The sequence below is a fragment of the Oxyura jamaicensis genome, chromosome 1 (assembly GCF_011077185.1).
Source record: "Oxyura jamaicensis isolate SHBP4307 breed ruddy duck chromosome 1, BPBGC_Ojam_1.0, whole genome shotgun sequence".
Taxonomy (NCBI): domain Eukaryota; kingdom Metazoa; phylum Chordata; class Aves; order Anseriformes; family Anatidae; genus Oxyura; species Oxyura jamaicensis.
The window spans coordinates 86,663,162-86,680,674 of record NC_048893.1 but is presented as its reverse complement, the minus strand read 5'-3'; the positions used below and the strand labels follow the sequence as shown (position 1 = coordinate 86,680,674).

At 40.6% G+C, this 17,513-nt stretch overlaps 1 protein-coding gene across 1 annotated transcript in view; it reads right to left on the bottom strand.

Moving 5' to 3' along the window:
- Positions 1–358: 358 nt before the first annotated feature.
- The window catches only part of LOC118160305 (cell surface glycoprotein CD200 receptor 1-A-like), a 21,292-nt gene continuing 4,137 nt past the window's right edge, over positions 359–17,513 (bottom strand). Inside the window, exons 2-6 of the mRNA XM_035314908.1 lie at positions 5,519–5,824; positions 4,517–4,765; positions 3,616–3,715; positions 3,073–3,124; positions 359–1,661 (exon numbers count right to left, since the gene is read on the bottom strand). Of these exons, the coding sequence (XP_035170799.1) occupies positions 1,560–1,661; positions 3,073–3,124; positions 3,616–3,715; positions 4,517–4,765; positions 5,519–5,824 (809 nt within the window). The 3' untranslated portion in view covers positions 359–1,559. The remainder of the gene's footprint in view (positions 1,662–3,072; positions 3,125–3,615; positions 3,716–4,516; positions 4,766–5,518; positions 5,825–17,513) is intronic.

The following is a 17,513-nucleotide window of genomic DNA, read 5'->3' as shown; positions in this document are numbered from 1 at the left end:
ATTTCAAAATGACATGCAGAAATGGATAAAAGCAATACTTGCATACAGAGAACTCCTGGACTAAAGTGTCTGTTTCATACCTGGTAGAGTGAGAATCAATAACTACTTATATCAGTTTACATGAGTAATGCAATTCAAGGAATATCAGTCAATTAAAAATTCTGTTTTGCAAGCACTGGGTCATAGCTCTCAGGATGTTATCTCAAAAGAGAGCTCTAGCAATGGGTGGCAAAGAGATTTCTATGGTCTAAAGGAAAAATCCAGTTCTTCTGATCAGGTCAAGTACTCAGTCAAGTACATCAGGTCAAGTACTCAGTCGGTATTTTAAAATACTGAAATAAAAGGCAGTAAACAGAAGTTTACAGGTGGATTTCTTTATTATTACTGTAAAGCCAGTTCATAATTTAGGTAGTAAGGCATCAATCCAAAAAGTTTGAGAAACACTGGTATATAGAGAACAATTTATTTGACTTATTCCCAAAGAATATTTTGGGAAGGTGAGAAGTCACCTTAATATGAGACACATTAAGATATACAAGCTTATTTACATACAACAAAGTGTGCTTGCAAGTACATTTAAAAATACCAATAAAAGATCTAGACATATGAATGAAAATATCTTCAGTTGTGGTAGTAAAAATAAATATGAAAACAGTTAGCAGGCATGTTATCCTTTTTCTACATTATTGCACAGTTGTAGGTGATACATTTGAACTTGTTTCATTGTGAAATACTTGCTGTTAGTTTCTGTTAAAAATAGCTTACCAGATTTGAGTAACATGATTCTTTTACCGTATCTTAATGCCAATGCTCTTAAGAAAGAGGAATAGTCCGCCTTCAGGGAAAAGTAATCATAACAATAATCTGACCTACCTAATGAACACGTTTAGTGGAAATACTGAATAGAAACCTAACAAGTGAATTCAACATGCTAGTGATGTCTCTTTTTTAGTGGATGAACTTGTAAATTCATCGCTCATTTCAATTTTCTGAACTGGGAGATGAAAGGTCTTCCATACTGATACCTTTTGCCAGTTAAACTTTTCTGTGATTATCCATACTCAAAGCCCTTATATGAGTCATTTGTAAATTAGAAAAAAGTGTCTGTTGCCTGGAGAGTGTTTCATTTTAGCTTAAACACTCTTCCCATCTCCCAAGTGTGTGCAAGATAGTGTCAAATGTGTCAAAATAATGCCTACAAGTGACTGACAAAACTAATATCTCCAATTGAAGAATAGCAAAGGGAAGACTGATGACATTTTTATTATTATTATTATTATTATTATTTTTTCTGGGAAAAACTATAGCTTGATGTCAGTCAAACTTCCCCAAGGAAAAACAGGAAACCTGTTTGCTTTCCCAAGGAAAAAGGCAAAATGGGAAGAAAGAACTGTGCAAACTCACCAATAAGCATAGGTCTTTGAAGAGACCTAGTGAGCTATGTTGCCCCTGAATCTGAAGAAATCCGCTGAGAAGTTTCTTTCTATGACAAGTCTTTTGTAAAGTGTCTCTCCCCTTTTCCAGTGTTGTTGAATCACTCATTTTGCTGTTAACAGTCCTTATGGAAGATTCTGCCCCACTGTCAGATCTGACACTGAGTTGTAAATTGTGTTTTCCTTCTGCACGTAAGTAGTATAAGGTTCCACCTCTGTTGTGTCATCCTAGCAAAGCAAAACCAAAAAGTGTGAATACAGGAAGTAGGTTAATTTGGCAAGATTTTGCAAACCTTTCATCTGGACTGAAGAATGTAACTGGGAAATAATGCTCCAATTTTTATTCTTCTTGGACCCCCCAAAAACAAACAAACAAACAACAACAACAAAAAAACAATGCACACACACACACATACACAAACAAACCAAACCAAAACACCATCTGTTGCTTCTTCTACCAAAGAAGCTGTATTGCTATTTCTTTCAAAGACTTGATGGCTAAAGCTAAAGTATTGATTCATGTGCTTCCTTTTCATCTTCCATCTCTTTCCCTTCTCACTCACTCATTTTCACGGGGAAAATTTAGTATTAGGATCTCTTTCTCTAGAGAGCAAATCACATGCTAGGGTCTTGACCAGGACTGATTCCTCCATCAGTCTACAATTTCAGTCTAAAGATATTCTAATGAAAGTTTTGTGATGTGCCAGCAAGAACACTGGTACTTAACCGGTTATTTTACATTAATGCTACTGTGTCTGTCAGCAACAATTGAGAGGTAGGGAAGCAGAAGAGGAAGAAGAAAAATAACTAGAAGTGACTAAGTCATTTCAGAAATAGAAACTGAAGCACCTTTTAAAGTTGGTGACAGAATTTGAGCCTCGTATGTGCTGCAGGTATACAGATATGCACAATGTAGATGTTTCACAACATAAATGTCTCAACTTCCCTACAAGGAAATGCTGTTATTTATATTTGGTAGAAGAGAACAGAGATATAGAGCTGATGAGTGAATTTCTCACCTACATGGGAAGCGTGTAACACCATAGGGAATTCAAGAATGTCTCCCATGTTGGATGTAAGAGCTCCTTCCATTGTTTTATGAAATGCTTTGTCTTGAGTACAGTTGGCTCTTTTTGGATTTTGACCAAACAAAATTAAGACTGGCCTTCAGAATTTGCACATTATAATTCTGAACATTGGGAGTTTTTTTTTTTTTTCTCTTTCTAGGTTTGTTAATTTTGTTGTTTAATCCTTTTGTTTACTAATAGCTTTCTTAATATTCCCCAACCCATAAAAATGCCTCTCTTCCTGAGCACTGTTTGTACAGCAGTTGTGGACAGTGTATCTAATATGACCAGAGAGATGTGGCGGGACTTGCTCCCTACAAAGATAAGGGATGGCAGTTGCTGAAATCTTTGCTGTTGGAACATGCCTCTAGTGTTTGCTTCAAGTCAAAATTATGGTGACGATAGTCTCTGTCTTGTACTGAGGCACAGCTAAGGGCAAACATGTAAGACAGAGTAGTACCTGCTGAAAGTAAAGAGTAAAAATCTAATGGTTTCCCTAATTGACCATTTTTTTCAGGGCTTTTGGAAGATCCCTGATTTAGTGATGGTCTAATCTGCAATGTTCTCCTTACCTGCAAGGAATGTGTAAGAGAAGTATCGGGAGGTTCGGTTTTGTGGCAGAGTCTGTGAAAAAGAAAATAAACATTAAAGCAAATGTCTTCCTCAATACTAGACTTTGCTGAGGGGGCTTTTGAGCTTCTTTAATCACAAGCCTATGAAACATTTTTCTTTCTTGTTATCAAGAGTAAAGCCTAAAAATCTTCTCATGTCTTTCCATCCTTGACTTTTGATCCTGAAGTTGTGGTACCCTGGCTTTCTTTATGGGTGTCTTATGATGTTTTGGGGAGCTTAAGTGCAGAGTGGAAGCAGGTTAAATTCAAAATCCTCTGGAAGGTTGTCCAGCTTCCCCTTACTGAAATTGTATTGAACTGATTGTTCACCTTTGAGGGAGAAGGTTGGGAAGAAAAACAGTTCTGGAATAGGAGATGGAGAGTAGTCAATTCAGTTACTCATAGCAGCACAGACTGAGAGAATCATGATTTCAAGACACAAATAGTACTTAAAGATTTCTTCTAGCACAATATAAGTTTTCCATAGCACTCTATTGTACATACCTGCAACCATGGAGCTTAAAATAGTAAATGACAGCCATGAAGGTGATAATGATCAGGAATCCAAGAGCGATGGATATATACAGGATAAGGTTGCTCTGTGCTAAAGACAAAGCACAGTCTTAATTGTCTTCTCACTGCTACATTCCTTTATTATTTCAGTATAAGTTTAAAGCTGCTTTAGCATATACATTTTCAACATGCCTGTAAAATAAATATAAATCCCTGTGGCAGAAGGGAAAGTCAATAATGAAACCTGTTTGAGAAATGCAGATATAGTCTGTGTCAGAGACAAAAGCAGATCCCTCAAGTCCCACAGTGGATACCCATGACATTTATTCACTAAGTCATAGCAGAGCCCTTCTCAATGACACAGCTTATCCTAGTATTGCAATTCATGAGTAGTTCTCCAAGAAGAAAAATCCAAACCAAAAAGCAGAAACCAAATGCCATACAGTGTCAGACATTCCCTACTGAGAATTAAGTGATTTGTTTCTGTTAGCCACACAAGAGATGGTTCTCTTTCTCTCACTTACCACAATCTAAGCACAAGACCTTACGGTTGCATCTCAACAAATTTTGTTGATGTTCTGCTTCCATGTGGTTAACAGTAAGAACAGGACTGCTTTGAGGCTGCTTACTGCAACTTTCCTACTACCAAAAGAATACTACCACAGTAATGTACTTCCCTTGTAGGGAAAAAACCATTTGGAAATAATGTCTGGAACATGAACAAGCTGGTGATGTTTCTTGGCACATGTGGTAGGGCATTATACTCTCGTCTATATAGGACTGCACTGAAGCTTTCTGTAATTTTGATAGATTATTCTTCCTAGAAAGAGCAAGAGTGTGAACAAAGGGCTAGACAGGATTTTGTATGCTGAACACACAAGGGGGAGCTTACGTGAGGAGCAGGCTATGGACTTGGTCTCATTCAGAGTTGCGTGGTACACAATGCAGGTTACAGTCTTCCTGTTGGTGCTGTGTGCTGTGAACCTGCTGAGCACGGTCACTGTCCCGTTATCGTGGCTGTCTGTTCTGGTCATGGAGTTGTTCTCTGGAACCCACGAGATCTCTGCAGCTGGCCTCCCCGCTGCTGCCTCACAGACGGCATTCCTGTGGTTGTCACAGTACAGGGACAGCCTTGGGGGGACTGCAAAGCATCAGGAAGGGGAGACGCATGTGGGTTGCTGCAGTTGGCAGAGGCTGTTCTTATTCTTTACCCAAAAGGAACGTCACGAAAAGAGGAGGGTCAGGTTGGAGGTGCCATCTCGTCACAGCAATGTGTGCCAAAGTGTCAAAGATTTGTGACTTTTTTTCATTTTGGACAACTCTCCCACACTGAGGTGAGTTAGTGCAGCCATGTACCCTTAGAGGAGGCATCTCTGGATGTGGAGGTGGGGAATTACCCAGAATACAGGGCTGAATCAGACTTTTGTCCTAGGCAGCCTTTATGCATGTGGCTTAAAATGGATTTGTATGCCAGGCTAGGAGGAAATTGGGCTGTTCTTCCTGCCTGGGTAACAACATCCCATCGTGGTTGAATAGCTCAGTACTCGGAGGTGTTGCCCTCCCATGTTTTTGTCATGTTAAAGTAGCATGTTAGTGAGTGACTACAGGAAAACAAGATGCACATGCAGACTCCTTCTTTAGTGTATTGGGGATTGCTTCACACCCGCCGCTTGTAACTCTGTGAGGGAGAAAGGGGCAGCAGAAGGGAGAAGGGTTTTGGCAAACGAGAGGGAAGGAACAGAGCTACTAAATGACCTGCTTGACCATCCGTGCCACTGAGAAAGCTCCTCTTCTCACTGCATGCTTCTTCCTGTGCAGGAGGAGAGGAGCTTTGTCTGTCTGGGGCTGGAGGTGGTCCTTTGGAGAAGAGAGAAATGAGGAAGGAGTCCCTTACCTAGCACAGTCAGCTGGTATGTCTGGTGGAAATTCCCTTCCTGATTTACCACTTCGCAGCTGTAATTTCCTTCATCAGCCATTCCCACTTGCCGTATCTCGAGGGCGTAGGACTGTTCTGGTTGGAATTTACAGTTCACCCTGTCACTGCAGTTTGTTTTGTCTGTCTTGTTCTGATCAGCCCTGTATCCCAAGTTACAGGGGCCTCCCATCTTGGGGCTTATTTTCCACGTCACCATGGTTGCATCTGTTTTGGTAGGGCAGGTCATCACAGCGTTGTGACCCACTTGTGCTGCCATCCTGTTTCCTGGAGGAGACAAAGAAGGAGAAGGATGTGTGCAAAGGTGCCCAGGGATGTCACTCACAGGCTTGGAGTTCTGGTCTGTGCTTCGGTGGGAAATGTCAGCACTGTTACACTCCAGAGGGAGGCCCTGTCTGTGCTCATCCACAAGCTGTCTATCATCTGATATTACAGCTGTGAATTGTTGAACTGGTAGGGTATTACAGACTACCCTCTCAAAACCATCAGTGTGTTTCCCTCTGGAGCTCATCTTAGTGGATAAAACAGATATTAGAAGAAGATATCCTGCTCTTGCACATTGGTTTTAGCAAGTCAGCATCTGAATAGTGTGGCAAATCCTCCTGTGTGTTACTCATGGCTAAAACATTTCTTGGTAGCATGTATTTAGTAGTCTTCTGCCTCTTTCTACTATCCTGATAAGACAGCAGAGATGCAAACTTATCTCATCTTCCAGCACTGGTGGAGGAGATTTCTCCTCTTCTTAAGGTATTGTCTACAATCAAGGGAATTACAGCAAGCACATGTACTGTTTTTCCTCAACTGAATACATTTTTTATCCTTCTTTTATTAGACTTCTAACAACTTTGGGATTATTTTACTGTTCTCATACTTACTGGCAGGTCATCTGCCCCAGCATGGAGCCATTACAAAAATCCAGTATTTATCCAAAAGCAATAATAACACATATGAGTCCCCTATAATTAGTATTGTGGATTTGCTGACTGTACTACATCAGGCAAAGAAAGCTTATTCTCAGTCTTCAATTATTTGTATAGCACTAAGGGTTCATCAAATCTGGGATATTTTTTAGCTCTTAATCTCTCTTAATGCCATCTTGAAAGGAGCTGCTCTGCAGGTAATGTAGCATCACAACATGACCTGCGAAGTGCCAATATAGACAAATACTTGGGGAAGATGGGTAAGAATAATGATGCTTTTGTGGTGGTGGGTGGTTGTATCTTTGGATCTCTTCTGAATGGGAGGAAATTAGTAGCTACTTAGGCTTGCACCTCTTATCAGAGTTCCTTTCCCCCCAACCTTGTAGAAATGTGTCTAAACTCTTCACGGCTGTTACCACCTATGTGCTGAAATGGTAGAAATGTGGCTATTGCATACAGGCCATCTCATAACAGCATTTTTGTGGAACTGTTACAACCAAGGAAGTAAACTTTTACTTCTGCATTCATAAAAAATCCAGCACTTTGGGCAAAGGCTTTATCTATGCCTCTCAGACATGACCACGGCACAGATAGCAACAGGGGAGATTTGTGCAAGAGGAAGATTATTGTCTTATGTTTCAGGGATGTCTTGATTTTCTGAATCTTTGTGATCATGTACATTCACATTATGAGTGTACACAATGCATACATGTTCACACTGTGACTGGCAGCAGTCCACATAAGACATGTATATAAAAGTCCTACCATCTTTATACCATGCATACAGCTTCAAATGTATAAAATATGCCCATTTCCCTATCCCTCTTGTTTGTGAGGCTCAGACTGCAGAGAAACTTCACTCAGTTGTTATATCAATTTGTGTTGACTCTCTAGTGGTGTGTCTTGTTTCTGAATTCTGTTTTGTATTTGCTTGGAAACACATTCTTTTTTTTTTTTTTTTTTTTTTTTCCTATGGCACTGATTCTTCTTTCAGATTTTAAAAGATAGCTCTTGCTCTTGCTTAGAGTCATACACAGTGCCTTCTGCCCTTACCTTTACATGATCCATGAACTGTGTACTTGAAGAAGCTAGATGTCTGTATTGAAAAATACAGGACTTAATATGCGTGTCCTTTCTGGAAGTTATCACATTGGCCATTGGAAGGGTAGCAGCCAGGCCACTCTGATGGCTCCTCTGTACTATGTTTATTAAGACAAGTTGCACAATCAGGATTGCCTTCAATTTATCATTATTACTATTATTATTACTATTCCTATTTGCCTATGGGTCCCTGAATTTTGTCTTAGTCAAGACAATAATCTGGCTGGATTTTCTTTTTCCACAAATTGCCAGGACTGGATCTTTTTTTGCACACGTTGAACATCAGTCATGCCTGCTCTTTCCATAATGACCAGATTTGGGATGCCTAACCAGCCTGTGCCTTCAGCTGACACATCCAAGGGGTCAGGTTTCTAAGCACAAGATATCTCCCTTCACTGTTTTCTTGACCCTTACACTGCTGTGAAACCTCTCAATGCGATACCACATTTGGGACAGCAGGTTCTTTTGCTTTGCTTCAACTAGCCACATGGGATCTTTTCCTTAATAAAGTGTTATGTGATGGGTGTTGTTCACAGTAAGCATACATGTGAATAAGTGCTTAGAGATGAAAGGAAGGTTACTTGTAAGTTTTTTTAAGATGAGTTCCACGTATGTTCGTTACCATTGCCTACATTTACAGACATAGCCCACTCTCCTTCCTCTGTGTGGCACTTTGTAGATAAAACAAAATCCTGAGGCACAGGTTGTAAAACAGTGTGAACAGCTGGTGAGAGGATGGGACTTTTGTGTTCTTTGGGTCCTGTTGAAGGAAAAAGCAAGTAACCAAAAAGTCAGCACTCTATCTATATGTATAAATAACCACCTGAAGAGTAATTGTTACAGATAAATAACCTTTCTTTTTCACAATCATATGTGCAACAATTAATGGGCTACTAGCATTAATGCCCAAGCTGCAATCCAAGATAGCATCCATTTATACCTCATTAATTTCCTCTTTTAATAGATGACCATTATCCTTTGGAACTAGAAGTCATTGATCTCTGAGTGCTCTGTGCCTCTGGTGGAACACCTTTGACTGATGGTGTTAGTGGTGTTCTGAGACAGTTGTTTGTGAGGAGATAATCAGAGTACTACTTTCCGACCATGCACTAATCTGGATCGAAAACAAGAGTTAACCACTTTGATTTGTACTGATAAATGAGCTTTTTAATCAATTATTCCAAAAAGTTAATTAAAAAACCAAAACAAAACAAAACAAAAAGTCTTTCAGGCAGGTAAATTAATGAATCAATTGGAAGTTCAATTGGGAACTTCTACTGACAACAAAGTTGGTGAAAGGGCTGGATGCATGTCCTGTGAGGAGAGGCTGAGCACACCTGGATTGTCCAGTCTGTGGAAAAGGAGGTTGAGAAGCAACCCCACAGCCCTCTGCAGTTCCCTGTGGAGGGAAAGCGCAGAGGAGATTCTGGTCTCTGTTCCTGGTCACTGGTGACCGGGATGCACAGGACCAGCACAAAACTGCACCAGGGAAGGGTCAGACTGGACGTTAGGGGAAACTTCTTTCCCATGAGGGTGGTCAAACACTGGAGTAGGCTTCCTAGCAGGGTGGTGGATACCCTATGCCTGTCAGTGTTCAAGAGGCATTTGGATAATACCCTCAATAACATCCTTTAACTTTTGGTTAGCATTGAAGTGGTCAGGCAGTTGGACTAGGGGGTCTCTGAAAATCCCTTCCAATGGAACTACTCTGTTCTGTTTTATTCTATTCTAGTATATTCTAAATGAAAAGGATTAGAAGACCTAAGTTTTGCATAATTAAACTTTTGTCGAAGTCTTCCTCAGACCTGACCTTGCTGTGTTTCTCTGTCCACTACCCAGAGCTGGAATTCCATTACCTCTGCCAGCACAACGTAAAGCCCAGTTCCTGAACATTCACCACATTGTAAGAAATAGTCATTATGAGCACCAACTTTAACGTATTAGTCAAATCATTACTACTAGTCTGTTTGAGAAAGCAACAATATGTTCTGCCTTAAGAGTACTGTCTGCTGCCTCATTTTCTTTTGGAACCCACATGAATGAACCATACCAGCCCAACCACTTTTCCTACTGTTTAACTAAGTTCTTGGGAAATGTTTTCTAACGTGCAAAATTAACACAGTTCACTACATTTTAGCTACTTACAGATTCCTTTGAAGGTTTTCGGTTTTTGATTTCGAGGATTAAGTATTGTTTGCGTGAAGACCTTTCCAAACCTAGACCTAGCTCCTGCAGACTAGTAGGAAATGTAGCTGCAATACTGCCCCATAGTACAGTACACAGTATAATATATAGTACACAGTGCTGTAAAATCTTAGTTACTCCAGCTGTACAACATGTAAATCAGAGTGTAATTCCAATAATTTGTTGGTTTTGTTTGTTTGTTTTCTGCTAAAGAGGACAAATATATGGGGATAGTATATCACTGAAACCATTCACTTCCCATTTTTATTAAGTAAAGGGAATAATACTTAGCTTTCTGCTGCTTGTTACTGACAGGATTCATTGGTTAGTGTTTCCAAGCATTGCTGAAAATGAAAAGTGCTATTTATTTACATTATTTTCTGATACAGAAATTATCCACCAGACTCAGAAATGCTTGTTTTCTTAATTCAATTGTCAACAGTATTCTGTGATACATGGTCACACTGTATTTAAAGGATTTTTTTTTTTTTTTTTTTTTTCCTAAATGGCATTGCAAGAAAATGTGAGGTGCATGTTTTAAACTCAGTGTTTTACCAGGAGAGGAACTGAAAGAAGCCTTTTGTCTCATGATGAGTTCTGGATGTGAGTTCTATGAATGTCTCCAAAAACTGGTGAAGAAATTGTTTTATCTGCCAGTTTAGGACTGCCAAGTGCCTCAGAGCTCCGAGTCATACCATCAGTATGGCTGACCTCATCTAAAAATAACTAAGCAAACCTAAGCCTTCAGACAGACTCTGTGTTGGGGCTGGTGTTTTTTTTTTTAGCTAGTGTTTGCAAATAGTGACCACAAGTGACAATCTTGTGCTTGTTTAATGGTGTATGCTTTCATTTACATCTTAGAGCAATATCATTTTAAATGTCTTTCAACTCATTTGAACTCATTAAAGAGGTTAAGATCAGATGCAGTCTGGGCTGCAGTGACAGCACCCTTGTTGAGTCTGTTGATCTTGAGGAATATGAGCCTGGCAAAGATAAAAGACAAGATCCTGAATTTTTGAAGAGTGAATATCCATTTAAAGACCTAGTGGATGAGACCCCATGGGATACTGTCCTTAGGGTCAGAGGAGCTGATCAGAGCTGGCAACTCTTTAAAGATGCTTTTCTTAGGGTACAACAGTTCTCCATCCCCATGTATAAGAAATCAAGCAGGGAAGGCAGGAAACCAGCATGGCTGAGCAAGGACCTGCTGGTCAAACTTAGTTGTAAGATGGAAATACACAGGCAGTGGAAGCAGGGGCATGTGGGCTGGAAAGAGCACAGGGATGCTGCCTGGATGTGCAGGGATGGGATCAGAAAAGCCAAGGTACAGATGGAACTGAGCTTGGCAAGGGATGCAAAGAACAACAAGAAGGGATTCTACAGGTACATTGGTCAGGAAAGAAAAGCCAAGGAGAGAGTTCCCCTTCTGATAAATAAGAAAGGAGAACTGGTAACTACAGACATAGAGAATTCTGAGGTACCCAACAACTTCTTTGCATCAGTCTTCATTGCCAGTCAGGCTGCCCACGTCTCTTATTTCCCCTAACCTCTAGGTGGGGGCTGGGGGAGCAAATCTCCCACTGTAAGGGAAGAGCAAGTTGGAGACCACCTGATGAAACTGAAGAGGTACAAGCCTGTGGGGCCCGATGACATGCATCCCAAGGTCCTGAGGGAACTGGGTGATGGAGTTGCTGAGCCACTCTCCATCATATTTGAATAGTCCAGGCAGTCCAGCAAAGTCCCCGGTGAGTGGAAAAAGGGAAACATCATTCCCATTCTTAAAAAGGGTGGGAAGGAAGACCCAGAGAACTACGAATCAGTGATCATCACCTCTGTGCCTGTGAAGATCATGTAACAGGTCCTGCTGGAAGCAGTATCAAGGCACATGCAGGACAAGGAGGTGATCTGAGACAGCCAGCACAGCTTCACCAAGGGCAAATTGTGCCTGACCAATCCACTGTCCTTCTATGATGGAGTGTCTGCATCAGTCGACAAGGGAAGACCAACCAATGTCATCTACCTGGAATCCTGTAAGGCCTTTGACATGGTTCCACATGTCATCCTCATCTTTGGAGAGATATGGATTTGAAGCGTGGATGATCCTGTGGATAAGGAGTTGGCCGGATGGCTGCAGCCAGAGTATTGTGGTCAATGGCTCTATATCCAGGTGGAGGCCAGTGACGAGTGGTGTCCCTCAGGGGTCTTTCTTGGGACTGGTACTGTTTAATATCTTTATCAATGACATAGACAGTGGGATCAAGTGCACCCTCAGCGAGTTTGCAGACAACACTGATCTCAGTGATGCGGTTGATACAACAGAATGAAGGGATGCAACCCAAAGAGACCTGGACAAGCTAGATGAACGGACTCCAGTGAACCTAATGAAGTTCAAAATGTCCAAGTGCGAGGTGCTGCAATGGGGCTGGGGCAGTCCTAGACATGAGCACAGACTGGGAGAAGAACTCATTGAGAGCAGCCCTGAGGCGAAGGACTTGGGCATTCTGGTGAATGAATAACTCGACATGAACCAGCAATGCGTGCTTGAAGCCCAGAAAGCTAACTGCATCCTGGGCTGCATCAACAGAGGGGTGGCCAGCAGGCCGAGGGAGGTGATTGTCCCATTCTGCTCTGCCCTTGTGAGGCTCCACCTGGAGTACTGCATCCAGGTCTGGAGCCTCCAGTAAAAGAAAGATGTGGGTCTGTTAGAGCAGGTCCAGAGGAAGGCCACAAAGATGATCAGAGGGCTGGAGCACCTCTCCTATGAAGAATGGCTGAGAGAGCTGGGGATGTTCAGCCTGAAGAGAAGGCTCTGGGGAGACCTCATGGCAGCCTTTCAGTACTTAAAGGGGAAGGGGGGGTTGTAAAAAAGATAGAGAGCAACTCAGGGAGATAATGACAGGACAAGGGGGGATGGTTTAAAGTAAAAGAGAGATTTAGATTAGAGGTTAGGAGGAAATTTTTCACTCAGAAGGTGGTAAGGCACTGGCACAGGCTGCCCAGAGAAGCTGTGGATGCCCCATCCCTGGAGGTGTTCAAGACCAGGCTGGATGGGGCTTTGGGCAACCTGTCAAGGGGGCTGGAACTAGATGGTCTTTAAGGTCCCTTCCAACCCAAGCTCATTAGCCCTGCTTGTCAGCCGTGTGGATAGGTACAGTGCTTCTATTCCAATAGACACTCATTCATGTTATCACCTGATGCAGAAATAGTCCAGCATACTTGCAATCTCTCAAGAAAGCATATGCAAAAATGGAGCTCTGCTTTCTTTTACCCCAGAGCGTAGTACCAAATTCAGATAATCTAAGATTTTGAACTGGGAGACCTAAAATCTTGTAGCTTACAAGCAAATTAAGAATGGGTATGGGTAATAATTGACAAAAATCTACCAAACAGGAGCTTATAAAGAACAGACATTTTTGTAACAGTTTCTGATAAAAACAGGATTTGTCTTTCTTTCTTTTTCAAGCTAAGTCAGTCTAATGAGATGTCAAGACTTGCTGTTTTTTACCACAGAGTTAGCTTTATTTAAAGATAGTCCAAAATGTTTGTGCTCAGGAATGAGTCTGCAAATAGCTAGGGGATCAACAAGCACAAAGGCAGTTCTTTAAATGGAAATTATCCTCACCCCTATCCTATTCTTCCCAGTCAGCCATAGCTTTACTTTAGTTTGGAAATGTTGATAGGACCTCACAGAATCACAGAACCACCTCCTTTTAGTCAAGGGCTGAAGCTGGACATGCCACACCTTTTCCTTCTAATGAGTATTCCAAAAGCCTTCTAGTCTCTAAACTTACGTTTCACTAGAACATTAACCAATACACTAGGATGTGATAGCTCTTTAAGTAACTCATAATTGCTGGCTATACTCATTGAATGGAAAGGCCTGAAAATAAATCTCTCCTGTTCTCCATGCCTTTATAGAATGCCTTCTTTCCCCTAGTCCTCTTTTCTAGTCCACCAGCTTTCAGCATCTTCTCAGGCTGCACATGACCTTTTCTTATCCCTTTTTACCATCACATCTATGGCTTCTTGTGGATCTGTTCCAGGCAAACCTTTTGCAAGAGTCTGTTCCCCAGTCTGTTTTCTTCGCCTTTCTGCTGCCTGCCCAAGCCTGCACTCTTAGGTAGAGCTCAGCAGCTCTGAGGGAGGACATCATCTCCCCTTTCCTCCAGGAATTTAACTAAGCATAAAGGGCTTGTGTCTGCTGTGGAGACAAACTAAACAAACAAAACTATTCCACTCCTAAAGAGGAAATGGTCAATGCTGCAAGTATTAAAAGTCAGATCAGTCACTGCACCGCTGTTTTCTGGAATGGTGCTTTTGTTCTGTAAAATGGCTAAAGGTCAATTGCTGAAGTTTCCTCTGTGATAGCTGATTACTTCAAGACCCATAGAATCAGAGCATATATGCCACACACGTCAGCATTTATCTGTTTGAATGATGGCTTGGAAACAACCCAGTACATTGCACAGCTTCTTCTCTAAAGGTGAAATCCCGTGTTACAGCTGAGCTGAGCTGAGCTGAGCTCAACTAACAGCATACTGCATACTTAAAAAGGGGATAACCAACACAGCAAAGGCCTCGCTCTCTGCAGGTCTGCAAAGAATAAGAAAATTGAAGAGGTGTGACCTACCAAGCTCATCTCAGTGCAGTGATAAATGAATGATGATAATCAAAGGTCAGCCCTGTTAACTACTGAATTCTGCCCAGGAGAGATGATATGAAGAATCATATATCTACACATTTGTTGTAAATAACTTTTCATTTTCAGTCTTATTCTTCACAAATGAGTGAACAATGGAAAATGGCAATCATTTATTCTGTTTGTCAGAAAGTGCAGAGCCCAGGAGAGCAAGCTGTCAGTCATACAGATGTAGAAAATAAACAAGTCAGGTTCAGGGAACTCTGTACAGCTCTGAGCTGAACCAATCCATTTTCGTTATTGACATAAATTCAGTGTAAGCTGATTTATCTTTGGGGACTCCTCTGACAGGTTATGGGTAGATAGGGTTGGAGCCCTTCAGATCGAAGTCTTCTAATTTGATTCCAGTCTCTGAAGTTCACCTAATTAAAATACACGTAACGTTATGTCGTCCTTCAGTGTCTTCCCTTGACGGCTGAAGAAGATTTTAGGAGATGTTTGAGGAGGTTCTCGAGCTCTGTCCTAGTGCATTGTGTGTACATTCCAATGCACTGACAGATTCCAGTTTCATCTTTGAGAGTGGACATATCCTCACTCAGGAAAAAAACACACTCAACCCAGGAGCTCGTATTTGTGTTTCAGAAATGTTCTGGTTACTGTTGTCACACTAAGATTACTGTAATTGAAAAAATGATTTGGGGAAAAATTGCCCTGTTTTTCTAACATGGTTTCTGTAGTGTGTTTGACAGCTCTCGTGGATAACTAGTTACACCAGTTCCTTTACAGTGTCGCTTAGTCATCTCTCCTGTTTCTCAGAGTTTTTCACACAGTAATAGGAGAAAGAAATATTTCAAAAACAGGAAAATTTGATTGTGAAACCACTAAATTTTTCAGGGGAATCACTGAAAAATCAGACAGCTACACAACTTGAAAGTGCTTTTGATTCCTTTCAAGTAGGAAAGATTTCCAGCCTCTGTTATTCTTTATAGCAGGTTTTAACCCACAGTAAAACCTTTTCTTACCCCTAGAATGACTCAAGTTCCATGACAGCCTCTTTAGAAATTCAGCTGTTGAAGAGTTTTTTCACACAGTAAAGAGACTTCTTTACTTTCTCAGACGTAATTCGCTTGTGTCTTTATTTCTTGCAGCAACAATCTACAGTAGCATTTTGGTGCATCCCCCCTCCTCGCCCCCGCAGTTTAAACTTAGAGGTATAATGAACTGAAACAGTGATTATACCACAAGTAAATGACTAACTGTACCTTGGAATGAATATATCATATGAGTCATAGCAGGTTATAATTGAAAAGGCAGTACCGGATGCTTGGAAGAGGCCAGATACAATAGGCTAAGCTCTGCATTCTCCTTCTACCACCACAGAATGCCTGTGACCACTTAGCAAGTTTTGTCTGGATTGAGGAGAAAGATAAACAAATAGAAGGGCTTTGTACTAGGGTAGAAATTACTAAAGTACTGTCAGAGTTTTTGATGTGGCAGCTTTGTGACTCTGGAAATGTAGCCACAACAGCACAGGACAGAGTACAGGCTGAAAATCTGCCCCACATGCTGGATGAGCAGTTAGAGTGCTGTGAATTTCGTGATAGAAATACATGAACCAGCTGCCCTGAGTTGATGTGACTCAGACTCTTGAAGCTGCAATCACAGCTTTTTCAGTGACAACGCATCTTTAAAAGGGCAGCATTGGACACAATAAGAGACTTACAGCTTTATTGTTAGTTTCCCTCTAATACTCTTTTATCCATATTTGTCATTATTCCTTGAAAATGTATTCTATTCCCATTTCATTTTATTTAGGCCTTTTTCCCATCTTCAGAAATTCCATTCTTCCTCACACCCAAATTCTTATTTTGTTCTCCTTGTAACCCGTTTCTGTTCTGCCACCATTAGTGTCCTTTGCAGTGTCAGTCTCTTTCCTGCTGTCTCATCCAAACTCAAATGGCAAATTTAAAACACAGCCAGAAAATGACACTTTTTCACTGTAAAGTCTAGTTTTTCAATATGAATTGTCTGCAGCATGGCTGGAATTATTTTAGATTTCAAAATTTAATATCAGGAAGTGGCTTTATATGTTGCAGAGAGCTGAGCACACTGGCAGAACTTCATAAAGAACCCAGGTTTCAGTCTTCACATTCAAGACGGAATATACCTTTGCAGTTGCCAAATACTAGTTCTTAATGTTTCTATGATCTTCTCGTGCTCTTTAGATTTCTTCAGTGTCCTTTCAAGCAATAATTCAAAACAGATGGTTTTGTAGGCAAAGGAATGATGTTAAATCTCACCTAGCTGGAGATGAGGTTTGATACAGTGTCCCCTCAAAAACCATAAATAAAGCTGAAGAAAGGGAGGGTAATTGGAGGGAAGTATGATGGGTAAAAACTGCAGCAAGGAGAGAAAGCAAAAGGCAGCGTTGAAAGGAAGTGTCAGGTTGAAGGTAGCTTGCTAATAATGTTTTTCAGCAGACAAATTTTATACTAATTCTGTTTAACATTATTAATAATGGCATTGGCATTTGTATCAGGAGTGTGTGAGGAAATTTGTTGAAGGCAGAAAGTATATGATATTATTAATATAAAGAAGGGAAATGTCACAAAAAAAGAACCGGGTAGCCTTGATGAGTAGAATGGTAGATGTCCATTGAAATCCATCAGCTCAAGATTCCAACTTTTGTGTTTTCTTTAATTGGTAATGCACTTACAGATGTACATTCTACTTAATACAGCTGATATATTTTGTATATAGAGGTACAATCTTGCATAAGTATAAAGCATAGGGAATCTTCTTATGCTGCCTTATCTTTCTATTGAGTAAGAAAATGTTAGAAAAAAAATTACAACGCTAAAGCTGAACACTAAGCAAGGTGTGGCTGTGTCCATTGAAATCCATCAGCTCAAGATTCTAACTATAGAAAAGTTAGAACTTTTAACTTTTAACTTTTTAACTTTTCTAATGATAGAAAAGTTAGAACTTTTAACTTTTTAACTTTTCTAACTATAGAAAAGTTAGAACTTTTAACTTTTTAACTTTTCTAACTATAGAAAAGTTAGAACTTTTAACTTTTTAACTTTTCTAACGATAGAAAAGTTAGAACTTT